This window comes from Uloborus diversus, chromosome 6, assembly GCF_026930045.1.
Source record: "Uloborus diversus isolate 005 chromosome 6, Udiv.v.3.1, whole genome shotgun sequence".
Taxonomy (NCBI): Eukaryota; Metazoa; Arthropoda; class Arachnida; order Araneae; family Uloboridae; genus Uloborus; species Uloborus diversus.
In genome coordinates, this window is record NC_072736.1 from 97,355,830 (window position 1) to 97,379,999 (window position 24,170).

General features: G+C 34.0%; 1 protein-coding gene across 3 annotated transcripts in view; it reads left to right on the forward strand.

Annotated features, from left to right (window-relative positions):
- Positions 1–24,170, forward strand: part of LOC129225099 (glucose dehydrogenase [FAD, quinone]-like) — a 59,267-nt gene that overhangs the window by 34,295 nt on the left and 802 nt on the right. For all 3 annotated transcript variants that reach the window (XM_054859656.1, XM_054859657.1, XM_054859658.1), the window contains exons 9-11: positions 3,028–3,173; positions 6,235–6,412; positions 19,406–19,628. In XM_054859656.1, coding sequence (XP_054715631.1) covers positions 3,028–3,173; positions 6,235–6,412; positions 19,406–19,628 — 547 coding nt within the window. The remainder of the gene's footprint in view (positions 1–3,027; positions 3,174–6,234; positions 6,413–19,405; positions 19,629–24,170) is intronic.

Genomic DNA, 24,170 nt, shown 5'->3' on the forward strand with positions numbered 1-24,170 from the left:
CATGTTTTACGAATAATTTTAAATCGTATCATGCTGGCTAATGACAAAACATACGCGCATGATCTTATTATATTTTTTTCGGCGAAAAACTTTTTTACTGTGTTTTATTACGCATTCCTTCAATGAATAGCATTCGAAAAGGAAGGCACAGTTGCTAGGTTTGTTGGATTGTCGTACTGTTAATCAGAATCGCGCCAGTTCGAATCCGTGCCACTAAATATCTCTTTAATGTTTCTTTTTTTTTTCCGTCAGATGCTCACATGGGCAGGACTGTATTTGCCACAACCTGTTTTTTCACATGCAAAATTACTGATTTTTCACGTGTCACTCAGCCACACTTTAAATGATATTTATATTTGCATTGAAAATACGTACAACCAAAAGGGAAGCGATGATCAAATTATCACAACGTTGTATTTAACGAGGTTTTGTTACTGATGTCTTCAAATTACATCCCTTCTCTTGTGCGCTTCCTTTTTTTCCGTTTACTTTTTTCGGTTTTTCTTCATAATATTCTTTCTTTCAAATTTTTAAAGAGCGAAATGCCTTATAAAACGATTCGAAGTACAGTGCGGAGTTCCGCACGGGCCGACTAGTTTGAAATATTTTTGGAGAATCCCAGGTTGCAGGAACACCTATGTTTGTCATCAAGGTTTACCTACCTGTAAAAGAATCATTTGGTTTTACTGCTGATTTGCGATCACATATCGGTGGACAAGCTTTCCCTCAATTGTGCTTGATCATTGGCAAATTCTACCAGGTGATCCATTGGATGGAAAGTCCAGGCCTCATCAAATTATTATGGACACAAGAAAACGCAAAGGACTTAAGGAGTCTCTACCAGATCTTGACCAATAAATTATAAAATCCTTTAAAACGAAAAACCATACAAAAAAAGTAATAATTTACGAGGATTAATCCAAAAGTAAGGTTCCCATCAATTTTACAAATATACAGCACTGTCTATTCTCATTGAAATTTACATCGTTGGAAAAAAAAAACGTTTCTCTATTTGTATACATAATCACCATCTTTTTCTGTGCATTATTGTCGACAGTGCGCTAACTTCTGTATCGAGTGTCACAGAAGTCCACCGCCAAACCGTTGAGAAAGCGTTTCACCCCTTTTTTGACTTCGTCGTCGCTCCAGAAACGTTGGCCATTAAAGTGTTCCTTAAACTTAGGAAACAAGTGGTAATCACTAGACTCGAGCTCCAGACTGCAATCAAGAACTGAGATCGGTTTGTTGACTGTCATGTCCAACTCTGGTGGTTGAATTCTGTGATACTCGATACAGAAGTTAAGGCCCCGTCGACAATAATGCACAGAAAAAGATAGCGATTTTGTATAAGCACAAAGAAACTATTTTTCTTTCCAACGATGTAAATTTCAATGAGAATAGACAGTGCTGTATATTTGTAAAATTAATGGGAACTTTGCTTTTTGATCGACCTTTGTACAAAAACTTCCGCACAGAATTAAGACTGAACATCTAAAATTGCGTCACCTGTCTAAAATAATTCCTATAAGAATAAGGATGTCAGTTCCAATAAATATCTATCAGAAGAATGACAACAGTTCGTAAACGTCGTCAACACTCCCGCTAAAAGCTCTCATCAGAATAAGTACCGGCGCTAAGAAGGCTGACTCGATAACTGCAGAGTTCATTTCCTTGCGAAGAAAAGAATTGTGATCACATGACACATGTTTAAAATTTTCTAAAGAACAAAGAAAAAACACCGATGCAACCTTGAAATGGTCATCAGAATAAAGGAAACAGTCCCTAAATAAAGACAGATGCCTCAAAAAATTCCCATTAAAATAGGAACAACACTTCCTAAAAAAAGTCATTGGAGTAAAGAGATCCGCTTCTAAAAATCCCACCAGGATGAAGACAACTTCCTAAAAAGCGTAAGCAGTCTCTCTAAAATTCTCAATTAAAATAAGAATGGCTGTTCCTTAAAAGTATGTTGCATTAAATGAATATTAAGTGGTCAGAAAATGAACAAGATTTTGCAAGCAAGATAAGGAAAATAAATGCCACGTGCTGACGGTGAAGCATTAAAACGTGGGCTAAAAACAGTGGTCAGAGTTTTATTCTCTAACGTATAGGTAAGATGACAAAAATATAGCTTTTCATCTATCCATTATTTTAATTTACCATGTTTTATAGTTGACGCCTGTGTAGAGTTGAAATTAGTAGCAGAAAATAAATGCCACAAGAGACATTATTGAATATCAAAATATTGCTGATTTGATTAACTGAGTGAAAGCTGTTGCAGAACTTTGCAAGAGAACTCATCAAACCAAAAGACAGAACACACATGCATGTTTGCATTTAATGTCAAAGAATCAACAACAATTATTGTATAAATGAGAAACAATCTCACATTCGAAACTAATTTGAAACTGTTAATCGTATACTCACGGCGTTCTACAACTAAATGAACTAATCATCGATACTTAATTCATTTTACTCGGCTCCTTCGTTATGCTGATATGTTATTTTCCATCAGCACTGCAATTTGAGAATTTGAGGCAGATAGAGAAAGTTAAGAAATTGACTCGGGGTGTATATAATTTCTTCTTTCTAAACGACGCCCACCAACGTCCTTTCAGACATAAGACCTCTTGCAGTCAATGCGTCAACAGGGAGAAAGGAATCAGAAAGGGAAATAACTCCAAAACTATCACAGCATCGGACATATGGAAGGGAGGGGCAAATAACAAGATGCTATCCTGTCGTGTGTTCAGTATTGTCGAGGGGACAAAGGGGATATTCAGCAAAGTCTAATCTTAAAAGTTGGGCCTGTAGAAGATAATCATGTCCAGACATGACTTTGATGGACGTATCAACGCTTAAACTCTTCAGAGAGTACATGAAAAAATAAAAAGGAAGTAATGTCATGTCTTCGAAAAATTGGATCAAATTAGAAAGTAATTACGGAATTGACAATATACTTAAAAAGTATATTGTCATTTCCGAGCTCATTTGATAACTTACCGTAATTATTGCATATTTTTGCAGGTCCTCTAAATGCAATAGGAAGTTATCTACGGGCATTTCTACCTAATAATGATCGACGTTCGCCAATGGATAGTCCAGATCACATGCTGTATCTGTTAGATCTTGACCGAATTGTGGCACGCGAACAAGTAAATTTCCGGGACGAGGTAAGGGTCTTTTTTACCAAATTCTTTTAATTACAGAAGAACTTCTAGTTGCGTACGGCTGTGAAGAGTACTAAAATTTTCCAAATTTATAAATAAACAGGCTTAAAAATTGTAAATACAGTAAAACCTGTAAAGTTGACCACCTTTGTAAGTTGACCACCTGTCTAAGTTGACCGCCTTTGTCAGGAACGGAATTAGTCCTATCTTACATAATGAGTGAAAACCTCTGTAACTTGACCACCTCTCTATCTTGACCACCTCTCTGTCTTGACCACCTGTCTATCTTGACCACTAATATACACCAACTTTGGTTTGGAGTATTGTATAAAACCCTTTGTAAGTTGACCACTTGGCAAAAGAATTAGATTGTACTAAAAGTTGAATCAGTTGTGCCTCAAATAAGCAACTAGACATTTAAGAAAAAATCTATGAATATTTATGTTTCCATCGAAAAACATTGGGCAAATATTAAGTCCCAGAAAATGTGCATAACTTTAATAAGGAGTTATTATGTTGATAAGTAGATTACCATGGACACAAATGTACAAGAAAAAATCAAATGAAGAATTTGAGTCACTTTTAACTTGTTATGAATTTTTAGGAATTGTTAATTTCAATTAAGCAGTTTTTCATAAGCAATGAGACTTTTTTTTAAATGATATTTTGATCAATTTTAAATTTGTATGATACTTTACACGTCATTCTGGTAAATAATCTCTAAAAATATTTTAACATGTTCTCTTATTGTTTCAAAGTAATGTTAAACAATGAAAGTGAGTTTAAAGTATTCCAACTCTTTAAAAAATGAATGCATGTGACAAAAATGACAAAAAAAAAATATATAAAAAAATGTTTTCATTACTACACTCTATAAGTTGACCACCTGTCTAAGTTGACCACCAAAGTACTGCACCGCAAGTGGTCAACTTACACAGGTTTCACTGTATTTTCATTTGCAAGGATTTTAAATTATTTTATGTTAAATACAAAATGCTACATTCATTCTCCATCATAATGAATGATTATAGTTGATAACAAATTTTTGTTGATTTTATAAATGTTTTCTTCAAAAATAGTTTTACACAGTGATGTAGTTGGGAAAAAAACGTTTGGAGGAAGTCACCTTGGGATTTAGAGGGACTCACCGAAACAGGTTAGATTGAACAAAGTAACATTACATTGGCGTAATGTTTACACTAAAAACGAAATATTTCTGTGAATGATGTATCCCCCCCCTCCCCACTACAGCACTGGTTCTACTGATTACCGGTGATGACAGCAATGCAATTTTCCAAATTCAGTGCAAAACTACGTTTGGAACATGCTTTATCAAATAATTTCCAACGCTTTTATTGATTCTAATTTCTCTCAAGCCATAAAAAGCAAAAGCAAAAGCAAAATAATTATAAATAATGTTTTCTAGAAAACTATTCTATTTAATTAGATGAAAGACTTTTTTTTTTTTTTAATCAAGTAACCATGTGGAAAAAATGTGTGCAAACACAAGTTGCAGTATCCGGGAGTCCTCTACGAAAATTTTCTAAATTGAACCCTCAAAAACGTTGTTTTATGCTAGACGCACATGACCCTTCCAATGGATCCGCGCTTGAGACATGCCTACAGCATGGAGTCAATTTCAGACGGGTTAATTCTAACCCTGGCGTGCATCATCATTTCGAGCATCGTTGGAGAACAGTGACATTCATCGTTTGATTTCTTTCCGTCAGCCTTGAACTTCAGTGTCCCCCACTTTCCGCCAACCCAAAATTCCTCCTCTCTGCTCCTGTTTTTTAGTTTCAACCTTACCTTTTGATACGTTTCAAGGGGAGAAAATTTTAAATGTCAGCCTTGAACTTCGGTGTCCTTCACTTTCGGCCGACCCGAAATTGCCTCCCCCCATGTTTTTCAGTTTTAATCTTACCTTTTGATACGTTTAAGGGGGAGGAAATTTAAATGTTGGCGAAAAGTAGGGTAAACCTGAACTTCGATTCATTTGTGTTGATAGTTGTCTGCGGTGAGATTTGGGATTTAGTGCGCGTTAAATGTACCTAAAAAACTATTCCACATCAAAGCCCCACTTTTCCATACATCTATAGATTTTGCATTTGTTTTATGCTTGATGCATTTAAGCGATGAATAGTTTTCCTGATTTTGGATTCCGGCAAATGATTTCACTTGGACATCGGCCTTGGTTCAAGTGAATCATTTAAAACAGTTAAAGTTCCTTTTCCTTCGTCATCGTTAAAGCTTCCGTTTTGATTTCACACAGTTTTTTTCTTTTTGAAAACCAGTATTTTTGAAATTTGCACTAACTTTTAATTTTAATAAATGGAATCTAACTGTACAGTTTAATACTTTCAGTCAGTACAGTTAAGTGCCTTAAAGTTGTCCTTCAGTCTTTTGAGAAGAGTAGTTCCGTGATAGTTAGTAGAAGAAAAGTGCATAAAAACAGTCTGAAAACATCCTATCATTTCGATGCGTTAGAAATATAGTCTAAACACGAAAGACGTGGAACCTGGCAAGCGGCCAAGTTAAGAATATTCCATCTGAATGAATCTAGCAGGGGAGAAGGAAAAATAGCGATAAGATTTTGATGTGCGCGTTTTGTGCCATTAGTGTCTTATTAATATTTTGCATTCTCTAAGTTGAAAATGATAGGAAACAAAGAGTTTTCCATGGAAACAACAAAGGTTTAATAAAATGTTTTCATTTCGTCCGAAAATGTAAAAGCAAAATGGTAAACTCAAAATTATGTGTAATAAATAAATCAATAAATTTTTCTAGTGAGAATATAGTTAAGATTTAAAAAATTATTGTAGTGAACAAATTGTCATTTTTACCAAACTGCGTGTAAATAATTAAGAGGCAAAAATCACACATCCGTAACGAACAGACTTCCACCCCTGAAAACCAATAGATGAGTCCATTTCCGCCTCTAATCCAGACGTTTGCGTTCCCAAATCATCGGCGCAGCTGGACAGACTGTAATGGCTACATTCTCACCCAAGTTAACATTAATTATTTTTTGTCTGTCTGACTAGCTGATGATGTATTCTTTCAGGTCTTCGAGCAATATTTTGGACCACATACATCCAATACGACCGTAACATGCGTTGCTCAAACTTTGCATCCTGCCAGCAGAGGAACAATCACACTGAATTCTACCAACCCATACGACCAGCCTTTGATAGACCCAAATTATTTCGCTGATAACCAAGATCTGCAAGATATAGTACAAGGTAAGGTATATTTTTAATTAAATTCTATTTTTACTTTGAGAAGAGCTGTTGTCCGTGGACTTCAGAAATGTTTTTTGCCTCCTCAGTATTCTCCGTTCGATGCAAACAAAATAATTTTTAAAAAATGGGCAACTACCAAATTGCAGTCTGAACGGTTTTTGAATTCGCTATTAAAGATAAAGGTAAACTTTCAAAATAAAATGGATGTTATAAAAAGGTAACTGTTTTACATTTACACTCACTAGCCAATGAATTAGAAACCTTTGAGAGTTGCATTAAAAATGCGTGCACTTAAGCAAGGGTATGGAGGGTATGTCATGATATGGAGCATTTTCTGCTGGCATGGAAGTGGTGCCCTCTGGTGTTCCTCTAAGGTAAACAAACAGCCATGCGGTACCTATAGATATACTGGCAGATCGAGTGCACCCTGCAATGTTGCATTTTTTCCCTGATGGCGACGGATATTTCATGGTCGATAGTGCAGCTACACATCGTGCCAGAAGTGTCGAAAATTGGTTCTCTAAGCATCAATCTGATTTCCAACACCTTCCAAGGCCACTGCATAGCCTGGATCTTAACCCCATAGAAAGTGTGTGGGATATAACAGAAAGACGCATCCGACAGCACTCTCCTCTTCCATCTAATTTACAAGAGCAAAAATGTTGCATAGCCAATGCATGGCATTCTCTGGATGTAAATGCACTCCAAAAGCTTGTAGACGATGCCCAAACGAATCTGAGCAGTTATCCGTGCAAAAGGTGGTCCAATAAACTATTGATCTCTGGTTTCTCATTCATTTACTTTCCCTTTCGCAACAAAAAATAAAGTGATTATGATTATATTGTACCAGGTTAACCAACTAACTGTTGTAGACGACGAATTTTCAATTATGTTATGCAGATGCATGTCTTAAAATGTCATGCATATAAAAAAGTGACCTGTGTACACATAAAGGCGAACTAAAAAAAAAACTTTTTCTTCCATCGCGGGCGAAGAACCGTGTGAGTATTGCTAGTTTAAAATAATCAGTTTCTTTTGTATGATGTTTCCTATAGCTTACTGAAAACCAACCTTTTCGAAGAAAAAAATAAATCGTATCACCAAAATGATAGAAAACGCTTAAATCTGGTAAATGTCCTCTCTTTCAAGGCCGTCCCCAAGGGTAGGAAATTAGGGGTTAAACTTTTCCATATAAAGAAAATGAAAAGCAGAATTAATTTTTAAAAATGTAATTAATTAGTTGGATTTAATGCGTCACATTGTCTTTTCGAGTTGTGCGTCAATACTTTGCACCCCCCCTCCCCCCCCCCCCTCCTTTTGAATATTTTCAAGAATTATAGGATTCCCATACGCCTTTGCAGCTCAATGAAATAAGAAAAAGTCAATGCTGAAAGAATGGTCGAACAGTCAGGCATTGCTATGCATCCAGGAGAAAATTACGTTACGATTCGGCTGTTAGGTGAATTTGACGGTTCCCATAGTAGTAGAATTTTTCTATGCGAAACAGCAAAGAGAAAACGAAAAAAGAAAAAACAAAAGTCTAATTGCTTGGTACAAAATTTTTATCGTCATTGAATCCTTCTTTAGTGTGTAGTTTGATAGAATAAAGATTAGCATTAGGTGTGACACTATAAAAAGAATGTGTGCTCCTTCTTCCAGTTTTTTAGGTTGCTAAATTGAACATAAAACTAGTATGTTGTGGCTATCACGAAACTTTCTTCTACATTTTGATTTTTTTTTTCTGATCCCTCCCCCCCATGCTTGACGAGGAAGCAATATTCCCAAAAAAAAACAAAATTACACATGCAAAAAACTTGACGACCATTCCAATGTCTGAATTATTGCAAAAGCAAAGCAAAGAGCGAAAATTGAAAGTTATTTTAAAAGCCTTGCTTGAATTAATTACAAATATTTTATTTGTTAACAAACATAAGATGGCAACAGTTAAAAATTTTAAATCATTGAGATAATATTTCCAATCATTTCCATGCAATTAAAATCACGAGAAATACGCAGACGACAATCTATAACGATTTATAGATAGATAAGATAGATTTTTTTTTTTATAGATAAGATAAGATAAAATTTATTAACAAACAAAATACACATACATAACAGTAAGCAAAATTAAAAAAGTAAAGTTAAAAAAAAACTTACAAATTATAAAACATAAATTACAAACTTCATAACAAAATATTAAGAAAATCTTGACTATAGTTCAACACGAGTTAGTATTAAATTCACACTAAAGAGCGCCAAAGGCACTGTCCGCAGTGTTTTTTAATTGGTTTAGTATGGAGTACAAACACAAATATGTATTAACAGAAATATTTACAAATTAATTTTACACAAGTAGTAAAAATTTTACACAGAACAATTATTGGACTGTTTGACTCCAGAAAAAAAAACACAATAACTCGCATTGAAACATTCAATAGTATAAAAATTACAATACAAAATCCCCCCCGGTTGGCAAGTCAGTATATTTTATCAGCTAAAAGTTAATTGTTGATAGAATGTCATTACTTTGTATATATTCATTGACCCCTTGTTTATATTTTTTAAAGTTCTTCTCATTCCTAACATCTTCCGTTAGTTCATTAAACAGCCGCGGTGCCAAGTAAAAGAATTGCTTTTTAATAATCGTTTTATTTGGTTTTATAACTTTATATTGTTTACCAGAAATTCGAGTATTATATTGTTTTTCATTAATTTCAAACCAGTTATTGTTGTTATGCAAAAAATACAATATTCTCTGTGCATATATTTCTCTGATATTACAGATTTTCTCTGACTTTTGTAAAATAGTATCGTTTTTATTAAGTTCTTGTTTAGATCCATAAATTATTTTCAAAATTTTTGCATAAGTTCTATTTAAATTGGTAAGATTTGTTTCATAATCACCTCCCCATGCAGAAATACCATACGTAATTATTGAATTTATCCAAGCATAAAATAAACATCTAAGAAACTTTTTCCCAACTATATTTCTCAATAGATAGAGCCAATGTATTCTACCTCTTAATTTCTTCACAAGTTTATCAGTATGGCATTTCCATTTTAAATTTTCACTAAAAGTTATACCTAAATAATTTATATTTTCGACTCTTTCTATGGTAGGGCAGTTAGTTATTTGTGCAGTCACATGTTGGTTCGTGATATTTTATGCCTAAATCAATTTTATTAATTTCATTCTTTTTTAAATCAAACTTTATGTATTTTGTTTTATTTATATTAAGAGATAACATATTGTCAGTTAACCATTTATTTATAGCAGTTAAATCAAGTTCCATTTGGTTTTTTATATCATTAATGCTCTTTGCAGAATATGTTAATGCTGTATCATCTGCATATAGAGTAATTGTACCGTATAATTTAATGTATGACATGTCATCTATATATATAACTAGTATGTTGTGGCCATCACGAAACTTTCTTCTATATTTTTCCTTTTTCTGATCCCTCCCCATGCTTGACGAGGAAGCAATATTCCTAACAAAAACAAAATTACACATGCAAAAACTTGACGACCATCCCAATGTCTGAATTATTGTAAAAGCAAAGCAAAGAGCGAAAATTGAAAGTTATTTTAAAAGCCTTGCTTGAATTAATTACAAATATTTTATTTATTAACAAACATAAGATGGCAACAGTTAAAAATTTTAAATCATTGAGATAATATTTACGATCATTTCCATACAATTAAAATCACGAGAAATACGCAGACGACAATCTATTACGATTTATCTTTCTTATTGTTGCATTAATAAAACTATTTTTATTCGCAAAAAAAAAAAAAAAAAAAAAGAAAAAGAAAAAAAAAAGAAAAAAGAAAACAGCACCTCTTGGAGCGATTGGAGTCAAAATTGAACCAAAGCCTGTTTACGTATGGATTCACATATATTCCAAATTTCAACCAGAACGTAGCATTACTTCTTGAGATAGGGCACTCACAATGGAAAAAAAGAACGGGCGATTGCGCTACCCCCTTTTTAGCTGTTGACACCAAAATAAAATCAGCTCTTATACCCACTAAGGGCTACTTGTCAAAAAAAATTTGTTTGATTCCGTTCGTTATTTCTTGAGATACAGCAGTCACAATTGACGACAAAAAACGTTCTATAACTCAACCCTTGTTTGAGCTATTGACACCAAAATTGAATCAGCACCTGCTCCTCTTAAGGGCAACATGTGGACCAAATTTTGTTTGATTCCGCCAGTTACTTCCTGAGGAATAGCAAGCACGCGTAACTCAAAAAACGTCCCATTGCTCCACCCCCCTTGGAGTAATTCGCGCCAAAAACCAATGGGCACAAGTTCACATTGGGGCACATATGTGTACCAAATTTCGTTCGATTTCATGCGGTAGTTTTTGCTGTAGAGCGGCCACAAAAAACTGGTCACACACAGACGTGACACACATACACACACACACACACACACACACACACACGCACACAAACACGCACACACACACACACACACACACAAACACACACACACACACACACACACACACACACACACACACACACACAGACAGGCAGACATTTTCCAAAAATAGTCGAAATGGACTCAGCACACCTCAAAACGTTCGAATCCGTCAAAATTCGAAATTCGAAAATTTGCACGAATCCAATACTTTCTTCTATATATTAGATATAGAAGAAAGTAAAAATGGAGTTTGGTAAATTTGTTCCCTAATATCTCAGAAACTACCCGGCAGATTTGGCTGAAACTTTCACCGTTTGTTCAGTTTGGTACTGGGAAGGTTTATAGACCAGTTCGAAAAAAATCCGATTGATAGTTCCCTTTTTATTCCAATTTTAGTCCCAATTTTCGCATAAATGCCCCAATATGGGGGTGAAAAAAACGTGCACGTATTAACATTATATGTCCATCGAAAGCGCCAATTTTTCTGCTGAAGAAAGCATCTGTTCGAAGTTTCTAAGTTGTATAAAAAACGAGTTATGAGCTTTTTTGTTCCCTGTTCGAAGGCTTTCATCAACCCAAGTCATTATTTAGTGTGTCATCTCAACTCCCAAGCATTGTTGTATTGTTGAATATTTTTGCGTTTCGTCTGACTTTTTGAGGCTTTTCTCAAGTCAAATCTTAAAGTAACGTTTTTCCACGGAACTTATGTAGTTAATGGTTTATTATTATTATTTATGCTGATTCGACACTTGCTCACTATATCCAACCAACCAGCAGAAATATCGCCAGAATTTTTTCAGAAAGATTTCAGTAGCTGATGCATTTGGCAGTTTTTTCCACTGTCGCAGTTTTTGAGCCCAAAGACTACGTAATAATGTTTCTCAGCTTTCACCATATAAACAAAATATCGTCAATCAAAAATACTTAAAAAAAAAAATTACTGTGTAAAATAATTCAACAACTAAATTAGGCAAATCCATAAACCGCACAAAAACTTCCATTAATTTTTCTTTTTGCACGATTTCAAACAATCGCCAAATTTTACTTCTTATTTTTGAAACAGTTCGGATGAAACCGTTTAGCGCCATTTTTTTTTTTTTTTTTTTTTTTGACCAAAAGTATCTCAGCATCTGGCAACAATATTTCGATAATAAAAATTGGTAAGAAGGGGGAGTATTATCGAAAGTGTCCCAAAATGATTCTCGCAAATTTGGTAAGGTTTTAAACCACATCAAGTGTGCACAAAAATTAAAATTTCCCAAAATAGCTAAAGCAAGTGTAAGGGGAACACGGGAGGCTACATTTTTTTTAAAACAGTTCGTACATCGATAGCCATACAGAGAAGGTTTTAGATTTAAAAAAAAAAAGTACTGACAGATAAATCTTTTTAAACATGTAAAGTTTAACTTCATATTTTGGAAATTCTTCAAATTTGTATATGCTTAAATGTCGTGCTTTCGTTTCTAATTGAATACTATTTTGTTCTTTATACTTATTGCTATTTTAGTTTAATGAGTAAGGAAGAAGCTCGATTTTTAATCACGTCAAAAAGGTTTGTTTTAAATTCTTTCGCTTAAAACAGAAAACAAGGGCAAGTAACGATTGTTTCTCATAATTATTACTGACCCAGGCAACGCCGGGTATTTTTGCTAGTTAATATATATTAAAAAAAGTAATGGACCTAAAATTGATCCCTGAGGGACTCCCGTTTTTGTTGTTTTATATTTGCTTATACAGTTATTTAGTTTTGTTGCTTGTTTTCTGTCCGTGAGATAGGATATTATCCATTTGTAAGGTATTCCTCTTATTCCAACATTGTATAACTTTTTTATCAAAATCTTTATGCTTACACTGTCAAATGCTTTACGTAAATCCAAGAATACTGCTGAAGTTTCATAGTTTTCGTTAATGTTCGCATAAATTTCACCTGCTAATTTTAATACAGCTTTTTCAGTATTTCTGTTTTGCCTAAATCCGTATTGTGCGTTATGGAAAAAATCATATTTTTCTAAGAAATTCATCAACTGAGAGCTATAACATTTTTCCAATAATTTTGAGAATATTGGTAGAACTGAGATAGGTCTGAAATTATTACAGTCATCTTTAGCACCTGATTTGTGTATCGGTGTAATTATTGCTTTTTTTAGATCTTCTATGAATTCCCCTCTTTGTAGACTAATATTGATGATTTTTGTCACAATTTCTATATGATAATTAGCAATTATCTTAAGTGCATTACTTGTAATTCCGTCATGTCCCGGTGTTTTGTCATTTTGCATATTATCAATAATATTTTTAACCTTACTTATTTCCATTGGGTAAATATACATAGAATTTGTTTGGTGTGTTATGTTATTATCATAGTTTGATGCTTTATCGCCGTTTATTTCCACGCAACAATTTATAAAAAAGTCATTAAATTTTTCAACTAGTTCATTGCTATTATCTACATCGATGGAATTCTTATTCTTAATCCCTGTAATATCTTTAATAATATTCCATTGTTTTCTTCCATCTTTTCCAGCATGGACAAATTTTTTATGAAAAAAATCCTCTTTTTCTTTTTTAATCAACTTTTTTAATTGTTTATTGTATTCTTTATAATTATTTTTATATTCCTTATTATAAGGAAATTGTTTTGTTTTTTTATATAATTTTTCTTTTTTATTGATCATATTTACTAACTCTTGTGTAATCCAGTGTTTTTTTAATTCATTAGCTTTTTTTATCTTCTTGTTTTTTTCCATGAATTCCTTAATTTTACTGATAAAAGTGTTATAAATCTCATTTATCTCCATATGTTTTCATCTATTAAGCTAGAGAAATTAATTTCTTTAATATCCTGTTCAAAAGTTCTATAATCGATGAATGTTTTAATTATTTGCTCGCTACTCCGATTACGTTTCAAATGTTTTTCTAATAATTTTTTGTTATCAATTTTTACTAGTAATGCATAGTGATCGGTTATTGTTGTTTTATGTACTGCAGCTGTTACTGCTCTATCTATTCTGTAATTACATTTATAAAAGACATGATCAATACAGGATGAGCTTAGGTCATTACACCTAGTTGGTACACCTAGTTGGTTTATCTTTCTTATTGTTGCATTAATAAAGCTATTTTTATTCGCAAAAAAAAAAAAAAATCAACACACTTGGAGCGATTGGCGTCAAAGTTGAACCAAAGCCTGTTTACATATGAATTCACATATATTCCAAATTTTAACCAGAACGTAGCATTACTTCTTGAGATAGGGCACTCACAATGGAAAAAAAGAACGGGGGGGGGGGGGGCGATACCCCCTTTATAGCTGTTGACACTTAAATAAAATTAGCTCTTATACCCACTAAGGGCTACTCGCCGATAAATTTTTCTTTCATTCCGTTCATTTTTTCTTGAGATACAGCAGTCACAATTGACGACAAAAAACGTTGTATAGCTCAACTCCCGTTTGAGTTATTGACACCAAAATTGAATCAGCACCTGTTCCTGTTAATGGCAACATATGGACCAAATTTTTTTTGATTCCGCCAGTTACTTCCTGAGGAATAGCAAGCACGCGTAACTCAAAAAACGTCCCATTGCTCCACCCCCCTTGGAGGAATTCGCGCCAAAAACCAATGGGCACAAGTTCACATAGGGGCACATATGTGTACCAAATTTCGTTCGATTTCATGCGGTAGTTTTTCCTGTAGAGCGGCCACAAAAAACTGGTCACACACATACACATACACACGGACACACATAAACACACACAGACAGACAGACATTTTCCAAAAATAGTCGAAATGGACTCAGCACACCTCAAAACGCTCGAATCCGTCAAAATTCGAAATTCGAAAATTTGCACGAATCCAATACTTTCTTCTATATATTAGACTAGCATTCCCGTAGCCGGTTTTGCTCTGGTAATGGAATTAGCAGGGTTAACAGTTCTTGGTGCACCTACAGTGGTGGACAAAATTATAGACTCAATTTTTTAAAATTTTGTTTCAATTACAACATGACTCAGTTTAAATTATTTTCATTGAAGTAAAGATGAATAGTTGAAGAAATGGTTCTAAAATTAGTACATCTTATCAATTAAATTAAAAAATTAACAAAATTAGAAAATTTGCAAATTTAATATTTTATCATTATATGAAACCTGGACATAAGTATAAACTCAAAGGTAAAAAATCCAGGATTACGAGAAAGTTTCGTTCGAAAATGTTAATTTAACGCCATAGAATGAATAAATGTTGCCATCAGCGATTGCTAAAAGTTTTGTTTTTGGAAATTTATGAGAAACATATAAATGCATCGCTGGACAAAATTATAAACTCATTTTTTTTTTCATTTTTTCAATCATAATTTAATTCAGTTAAAAAAAATTTTGTTCCAGTAAAGATAAATAACTCTCTCAGTATGGTAAAGCAGGATTGGCATTTCTTAATGGAAGATAGAACGCTGAAGATTACCAATTAATACTGGAAGATCATCTCTTACCTTTTGCTCATCTGATTCCTGGAAGTAACTGGTTATTTCAGTAAGATAACGCGAGTGTACACACAGCGAAAAGTAGAAAAGAATGGTTCAAGCGCTGGGGTATCAAAGTTACCAAATGGCCAGCTCGTAGTCCGGATCTTAATCCGATTGAAAATCTTTGGGGGACCACGGTTCGCAAAGTTTATCATGATCGGCACCAGTACCAAACCATAGAGGAATTAAAAAAGGCAATATTTTTTAGCATGGAACCATATGCCACTGCAGCTGTTGGAAACGCTTGTGAAATCTACATGCCCATTCGCATATTCGAGGTAATTCAGAAAACTGGGAGCATAACTCGTTTTTAAAAGTTTGTAGTTTACACTAATGGCTAGATTTAATGCAGTGTTAATTTTTAAAACATTTCAACTATTGATTTTTTTTTTTTTCAATTTATCCATGTTAATAGCAAAATTACATTTTCCTAAATCTACGCTTTTGTTTTACTGAAGTAATTGCAAATGTAACTTAATTAAACTCAAAAAAATTAAAATTTTGTTAGCTTATAATTGTGTTTATGCAGTATTGTAAGTTTGTAATTTTGTAATTCAGCATTGGTTCATTTTTGGACATTAAATAATTGGATTAAGTATTTGAATAAAATTCTACCAAACTTCAGAGTTTCTTACTTTTGTGAGTTGATACTTTTGTCCAGGTTTCATGTATTATAAAGATGTTAAAGTTGAGATTTTTTTAATTAAATTATTTATTTCATAAAGTTTATGAGTTATACTGAATTTAGGACTATTTAGTCAGTTATTTATCTTTACTGGAACAAAATGTTTTTTAACTGAGTTAAATTATGATTGAAAAAATGAAAAAAAAAAGTGAGTTTATAATTTTGTCCAGCGGTGCATTTATATGTTTCTCATTAATTTCCAAAAACAAAACTTTTAGCAATCACTGATGGCAACATTTATTCATTCTATGGCGTTAAATTAACATTTTGGAACGAAACTTTCTCGTAATCCTGGATTTTTTACCTCTGAATTTATACTTTTGTCCAGGTTTCACATAATGATAAAATATTAAATTTGCAAATTTTCTAATTTTATGAAATTTTTAATTTAATTGATAAGATGTACTAATTTTAAAACTATTTCTTCAACTATTCATATTTACTTCAATGAAAGTATTGAATTTGAGTCATGTTGTAATTGAAACAAAAGAAAAAAAAATTGAGTCTATAATTTTGTCCACCACTGTAGTTTCGAAAATCCCCTACAATAATTACTTATTATCTATAATTTTTTCTAATTTTGGGAGGATCCCGGGGCCCCTGAACTCCTTATATATATGCCCTTCTCCTTAACCGATCTTTAACTGTTATCAAAGATCCTTTTAAAGTATTGATTTTCTTTGCAAACACAGGCCATCCACATTTTATTGTAATACCTATGTTTAAGCAAAAACTTCTTTGTATACAACATATTTAGTTTTTTTTTTTTCTGGAGCTAAAAGTATTAAACTGCTTTATTAACTGACTTTCGAGCAAGCTACATAAAATTGGTCGTGTTTGAAAAAAAGTCCTCTCTTAAATCGCTCCCTGCTACTTTTAATGTCTGTCCTTGTGACTTGTTAACAGTTATTGCAAAGCAAATTTTTACAAGAAACTGCACTCTTGTAAATTCAAAAGGATAGTTCACCTGTGATGATGTTCTTAAAAACTTCGTTTCTAGTTTTGAAAAAAATGAAAGCAAAAGACAGAAACATTATTATTTAACTTGAGAAAAGCCTCGAGAATCACGTCAGAAACAAAAACAATATCAAATTTAAAATTCGCTATCGAGCAAAAGTTAAGAAGTACTGAATAATGATTTGAATGGAGGAAAGCCACCAAAAATAAGGGATTTAAATTTCAATGACAGGTTTTAATTTCACAGAAATTAAGGGGTTTTAATTAATTTCTCCTGAACTAATTGATATTTCGAAAAATCCTTTCTTAGTGGATACTTTCGTAATCATGTGGACATGCCTGCCAAATTTCAAGTCCGAGGCTTCAGCGGTATTGGCTGTGCGTTGATATATATATATATATGTTATCTCATTACATTGATTTTTATATATTAAGATATAGAAGAAAGTAAAAATTGATGTAAAAAAAATCAGAATAAGGTAAAAAGTTCTTCTCATGAAAATAATATGAATTATTTAACACGCTTGTGGCAAGTTAGGAAGAAAAGAAGTACAAATACAGTCGTACGAACTGTCTATAACAGAGTGGCAACCAGTCGCGGGTTGCTAGTACCAATAGTACCGATTTACATGTGGCTGCCAATAGGTTGCGGCTATCATAACTTTTCAAGTTCTTTAAATATATATCTTTGAAGTAGAGTATAGTTTATTTCAATAACAAATGCGTCATTTTTACCCCAAAATTTCAAACAATATTAATTTGATAAAAAATACTTTCGGACACTTCTGGCTAGGCTACCTAGCCAAAACACATTGCCCCTTTCTTAATCTTAATATATAAAAATCAATGTCCTGAGATAACATATATATATATATATATATATCAACGCACAGCCGAAACCGCTGAAGCTTCAGACTTGAAATTTGGCAGGCATGTCCGCATGATTACAAAAGTAACCACTAAGAAAGGATTTTTCGAAATCTCAATTAGTTCGGGAGAAATTAATTAAAAACCCTTAATTTCTGCGAAATTAAAAACCTGTCATTGAAATTCAAATCCCTTATTTTCGAAGGCTTTCCTCCATTCAAATCATTATTCAGTACTTCATCTCAACTTTTGGTCGATTGCGAACTATAAATTTGATATTGTTTTTGTTTCTCACGTGATTCTTCGAGGCTTTTCTCAAGTCAAATCATAATGTTTCTCTTTTGCTTTTATTTTTTCAAAACTAGAAACGAAGTTTTTAAGAACATCATCACAGGCGGACTATCCTTTTGAATTTAGAAGATTGCAGTTTCCTGTTAAAGTTTGCTTTGCAATAACCATTAATAAGTCACAAGAACAGACATTAAAAGTAGCAGGGATCGATTTAAGAGAAGACTTTTTTTCACACGACCAATGTTATGTAGCTTGCTCCAAAGCCAGTTCATTAAGCAGTTTAATAATTTTAGCATCAGAAAAAAAACTAAAAATGTTGTATACAAAGAAGTTCTAGCTTAAACATAGGTATAACAATAAAATGTGGATGACCTGTGTTTGCAAAGATAACCAATACTTTAAAAGGATCGTTAATAACAGTTAAAGATCGGTTAAGGACAAGGGCATATATATAAGGAGTCCAGGGGTCTCGGAATCTTCCCAAAATTTGAAAAAGTTATAGGTAATAAGTAATTATTATAGGGGATTTTCGAAACTAGATGCACCAAGCACTGTTAACCCCTGCTAATTCCATTACCCGAGCAAAGCCGGGTACGGGACTGCTAGTATAATATAAATAAAAAATGAAAAAGGGAGAGGCTCAGAGAATGAAATTGCTAGAGAGACTGTACTCTATAGAACTGCAATTGTTGCTTTTTAGCTCCTAAAATTTTAAACAAGTGTTTGTTTTTTTCAAAACCACTTTTTCAAAGTCTGTGGTCACTCCCATTTTAAAACCAATTGACCGATTCATTTCAAATTTAGTACACACATTCTGCATACAAAAAATCTTCCCCGACGTTGAATTTGAGGTTTTTTTGTTTCCAATGGGTTTTTTTTTTTTTTTTGCTAACAAAATAGCAGAACTTTTTGTGAAGAATAACACTTTTAACTCCAAATGACCGTCAAAAATTTTAAAGTCAAAAAAAAAAAAAAAAAATCTGAAAACTTAGGGTGGGTGTGTTGAATCAGTACTGTTCACGATTAAGTGCTGCAATGAGTTACTGTGTAGAAATTACACAAAATAATGAGTTCCGAGTGTTAAAAATAAATTGCAACGTTTTACTTACGTTTACTATTTTTTCTAACTGCAAAAAATTGCTTCTCTTTTCCACCAGTCCAGTTAGTCCTAACAGCACTGTGTTGTGAAGACAGATAGAACGGCCTTAAATTTCAATGTCTTTTCTTTATTTCTACAGGTCTAAGAAGCTGCAACAGGTTAATGTCGGACCCTGCCATGAGGGCAGTAGGCACACAACCTTTCGAAAATTTAATGCCTGGATGTGAAGGCTATGCTGGCAATACTCAAGAGTATCTTACTTGCGTTGTAAGAACTTTTGTTGTAACAACTGGTCACTACGTTGGGACTGCGAAAATGGGTCATCCTAATGACAGGACAGCAGTAGTTGATCCACAATTAAGGTACGTTTCCAAGAATTGAATTTCTGTGGATCCAGGAAGTAAGTCATCAGGTACAGAAAAAAAAACTGTATAAGTGTGTCTGGCGATGGGCCCTTTTCATTTGAATGTTGGCAAGATGCATTCAAAAGATGTTTTTGCAGTCCGAATTGTGATAACATCTTAGCACGTTAGCAGCGCGATAACACGTTCTTCATCGGTTAGTTTTCGTCGAAGCATGACAAAACTATAAGGTACTAGGGGGCTATCGCCCCCTGCTCGCTATCGCTCGCCAACCCCCGGAACTGCTTACGCAGTTCCCTGTGGATCGCTTCGCGACCATGCTCGCTTCGCTCGCTCGCTGTATGCCAATACATTAGCCTAGCTAAAATTTTCCGTAAAAATTAAAGTTGGTAATTGCATTTAGGTCACCATCCATTTAACCAATATGAAAATTACGTTCATAATGTTAATTTGTCTGCTTTAGCCAGATTTTCGACAGTTTAACTTTGCTGTATGTAAGATGACTGCCTTGGCAATGTGCACAACTTTACCATTATAGATACAAAAGTGTCTGTCATTGCTTTGGAGAGATTGCACTTCTACCTGTTGGTCCGCGGAAGGTATTTTATTTCCCTTCTACCACCCATTGGAAAACCAATGAAGGCATTCCCCTATCCGCCACCTGAGGGACGCGCCCTCTAGGGGTTACAGGCTCCCCCGAGGGATGTATTTACATTATTTACACTCTTATATATATTTACATATTTACACTCTTATATATTCTAATCTGAGAAAACTTCCTCATATACACAATTAAAAATGTCCCGTTTGGGAGCCACAACTGACACTGCTTCAAAAGATCTTGTTCTTGATAATGCCACATAGAGCTGGCCATGACTAAAAACAGGCTCAGAGAGCACCAAACATATTTTCTCAAACGTTTGTCCTTCTTGTTGTTATTCTGAATCCTTGCCACGTCACGAACAAAAAATGGTTTAAGTAAAAACGCGAAAACTCGCCAAGGCTACTTTGCTTGCACAATACTAAAACTACTATAACCCTAAACAAATTTGGCGAAACCTTTCAGCTGAGAATAAAAGGAATAAAGTAAATTCTTTCTCGGTTATTCATTTTGAACTGAACTGTCGTACTGAAGCAGAGAATAGACGACGCTCAAAGCGCCTACGCGTTCAAAACAACATTGCCGATGAACATGATTATGGAGCAATGTGTGAAGAATGCGAATTTTGTGGTGCTCTTTATTGGCAGAAAGAGCGTAATACTGCAAATAAATATACTAAATGTTGCCATGACGGAAAGGTGCGGTTACCGGCATTGTGTGACGCACCTGATCTGTTGAAGGAACTGCTGACTGAAAATTCCCCAGCCGCTAAAAATTATCGGCAGCGAATCAGAGAATACAACTCTGGAAATGGCTCGTCTTAAATTGGATTCAAGAACGGTTTCCTGCCTTCTTTGAGCTTTTCTTTGCTGATTAAGGTTGAAATGGGCCACAGCCCGACTCAAACTCATCTCAAAAAAAAAAAAAAGTTCGTTGAGTATTCTGTGATTCAAGATTTCAAAACAACGTAGAAGTTTGTTTACATGATTTATCGGCGAAGTGTTGCCAACAGAGGTTTAGAAATTCACCCCTTCATTTGCCGGCACGTAAGAGAATTATATATATAGATAAGCCAACCTAAGGTAAGGAGGAAGTCGGGAAGGTTTAAACCAACTCCCTTAGTTCGTATATAAATTTGACTCAATCTTAATATATAAAAATCTTCTGGGCGGACGTTTGTCACCATAAGGCTTTTAAACGGCTGGACCGATTTTGATCATTTTTTTTGTGTGTAATTAAATTGCGGCAAGCATGGTTTCGAAGCGCGATGGATCGAATCGGAAACGTTTTTGTTAATTAATTAATTAATTTTAACATTGGATGGTTATGTCTCACAAATGAGTAATATTTATTTTAACCTATTGTTGAGCGAGAACTGAAATAAATAATTAACCCGTTGCCAAAGGACGATAAGAAAGCCAACTCTGCTTTTTGTAATGAAATTTCCTACTGTGATACGTCAATTGAGAATAGATAAAACCAGTGGCGTAGCTAGACCCGACTTTCGGGGGGGGGGGGGGGGTTACTTCTTTTATATATATATATATATATATATATATATATATGTATAATCGCTTGGAATTTTTTCCTTTTCTTTTTTTTTCTTTCTCTTCTCTCTACTTTTTCTCTTTTTTTTTCAGACTAACTTTTCGGGGGGGGGGGTTTGTCCCCAAACCCCCCCCCTTAGCTACGCCCCTGGATAAAACGTAGAGAGAGAAAGTGAAGCCTTCATTTCTCTCTTGAAAGCAACGATTTTAGGTCCCGAGATATATTTTAAAGTAAAGTACTGGAAGGTTCACGCAAAACGTGTGTTCTGGCGTCGTAGTTGAACCGAAACCTAGCAACATTTGTTTCTCCTCTGAAAGCCATCTGAGTTTTGACACCAATGTCAAGAATACTTTAAAGGTTATCAAACTAATCAGTACATTATTAAAGGAAAAGATGATGGAATTTAAAGACGAAACAAATTTTATTTTCGTCCAGATTAATTACAATAGGGTAGTTCTGTACACAAAAGATCAGTGCAGTGGAAGATCTTTACCTTTGCTGCAAAGAACAAACTAGGCAATGTATGAAGTTTTAAAAGTTTTCGTTCAAAAGATCGGACCGCTAATCGGTCGGAGTTGGCTTCGCTCACTGATCAGCTGGATTACAGTAACGTGATGGCTTGGCGACTTTGGCTATAAACAATAGAGTTGCGTGATCATTTGCTTACATTTTAAAACTACTGTTAATGTAATTTATTGTATTTTTTGTTTATTTAGCGAAATATTTCAAACTTCAAAGAATTGTTTTTTTGTTTTTAAAGAGTGTTAAGTCATTTTAGTTGAAGAATGTATTTATTTTACATCAGGAGTGGGGGTCGGGGATGAGTGATTTTCACTTATTTTGAGAACAGTTTTTACTTTTATCATTTTTTTTAAACGATATCCTTTCGATTGTTTTATTCTTTTTCATATGGGGGATATTGCAGCGGGATTTCCCGTTTGTTCCAGTTGGGTAGTTAGTTTTTTACACTTAATATCGGAGGACGCTTTTTATCCTTTGATTATGGCTAAAGGAACAAGCCATCAAGTCCGGGAGAAAAAAAGTTCATAAAACTGCTCAGTGGGCTGTAGATAAATCAAGTTGTAATAAATATACGCATTCTGACACCAAGCACAGTTTAAATAATTTTTTTACTTATTTTTTTTCAATAAAACGGTGTAAACACTTGATAGTTTATTGAATTTTTTTAACTTTTCAATTTTTAAAGTTTGAACAGAACAACGTCTGTCGGTGCCTCTAGTTATATAATAAAATACAATCAAACTTTATTAACATCACACATAACGTTGTTACACCCCAAGAAGTTGTCACTCAATTCCTATTCCTATTCCTATTCAGAGTCACAACTGACTACAACTGTATTTATGTCGAGGACTGCATACTAAGTGCCTTGCCTCCATTATTTTATATACCGATAGATGGCAGCACCATCACCGGATCGAACAGTTAATGAGAATTTAGAACTAGTCCAGGAGCTAATAGCTACCTGGTGCTAGCACCCCCAGAGGTATCGTTTCACTTGGAGGACATTGAGACCACGACCATATTTAACGCCGCCCAGTCCCCTTTAATGACGACGGTGGGTCTTCGACCATCGAGTTTCGAGCTCAGGACCCTCCGGCCCCGAATCCGACTCTCTGCCGATCGGGCTACCACGGCCAAGTCGCTCAATTAAATTAACAATCTATCAAACACTATCTCGTGCGTCTTCTTACTTTTCAACAATGAGGTGTTGCCATTCGGCAGTTTGTAAAATGAAATAAATAAATATATTTAACTATTGATATACATTAAATATGGATGAGATGTTGCTTCATATATTAGAGATGATCATTACGTGGGAACATTGAAAAAGGAACCGGAATGTCATTAGCAGTCAAGTGAGGATAACAAGCAATTCGGATTGCTCAAAAAAAAAAAAAAAAAAAAAAAACAGGTATTTTACGTGATTGGCTAGGAAATCCGCTGGAAAAGCAACACAAAAAAAAATTGTGAAAGTTAAGTAATGAAAATATTATTCTTCTAAAGTTATCTCAGAACAAGACAGTTGTTTGCACATCAAATGTTGTCACTGTACCAGTGTTTCTCAACAACTCAGGTCTCCGCTTTCTAGATAGCTGAAAAATTTGCCTAATGATTTATATTTCGCCATGGTATTTTAGATATGAGAAACTTTTATACATCCCTATAGAAATCCGAATTCATAATGGTATTCAATGAAATAATGCTGTACTTTGGATGTTAGATTTCCCTTTTAAAAAAATATAAAATGAATTGAAAAAAAAAAGAAGAAACAGTCGAGTTTTTGTTTTAACTGCATATGTAGATTATAGAGCATTCAATTCAATATATTGCTACTTTTAGAAAACTTGATAATTGCAGTAAAACATCTT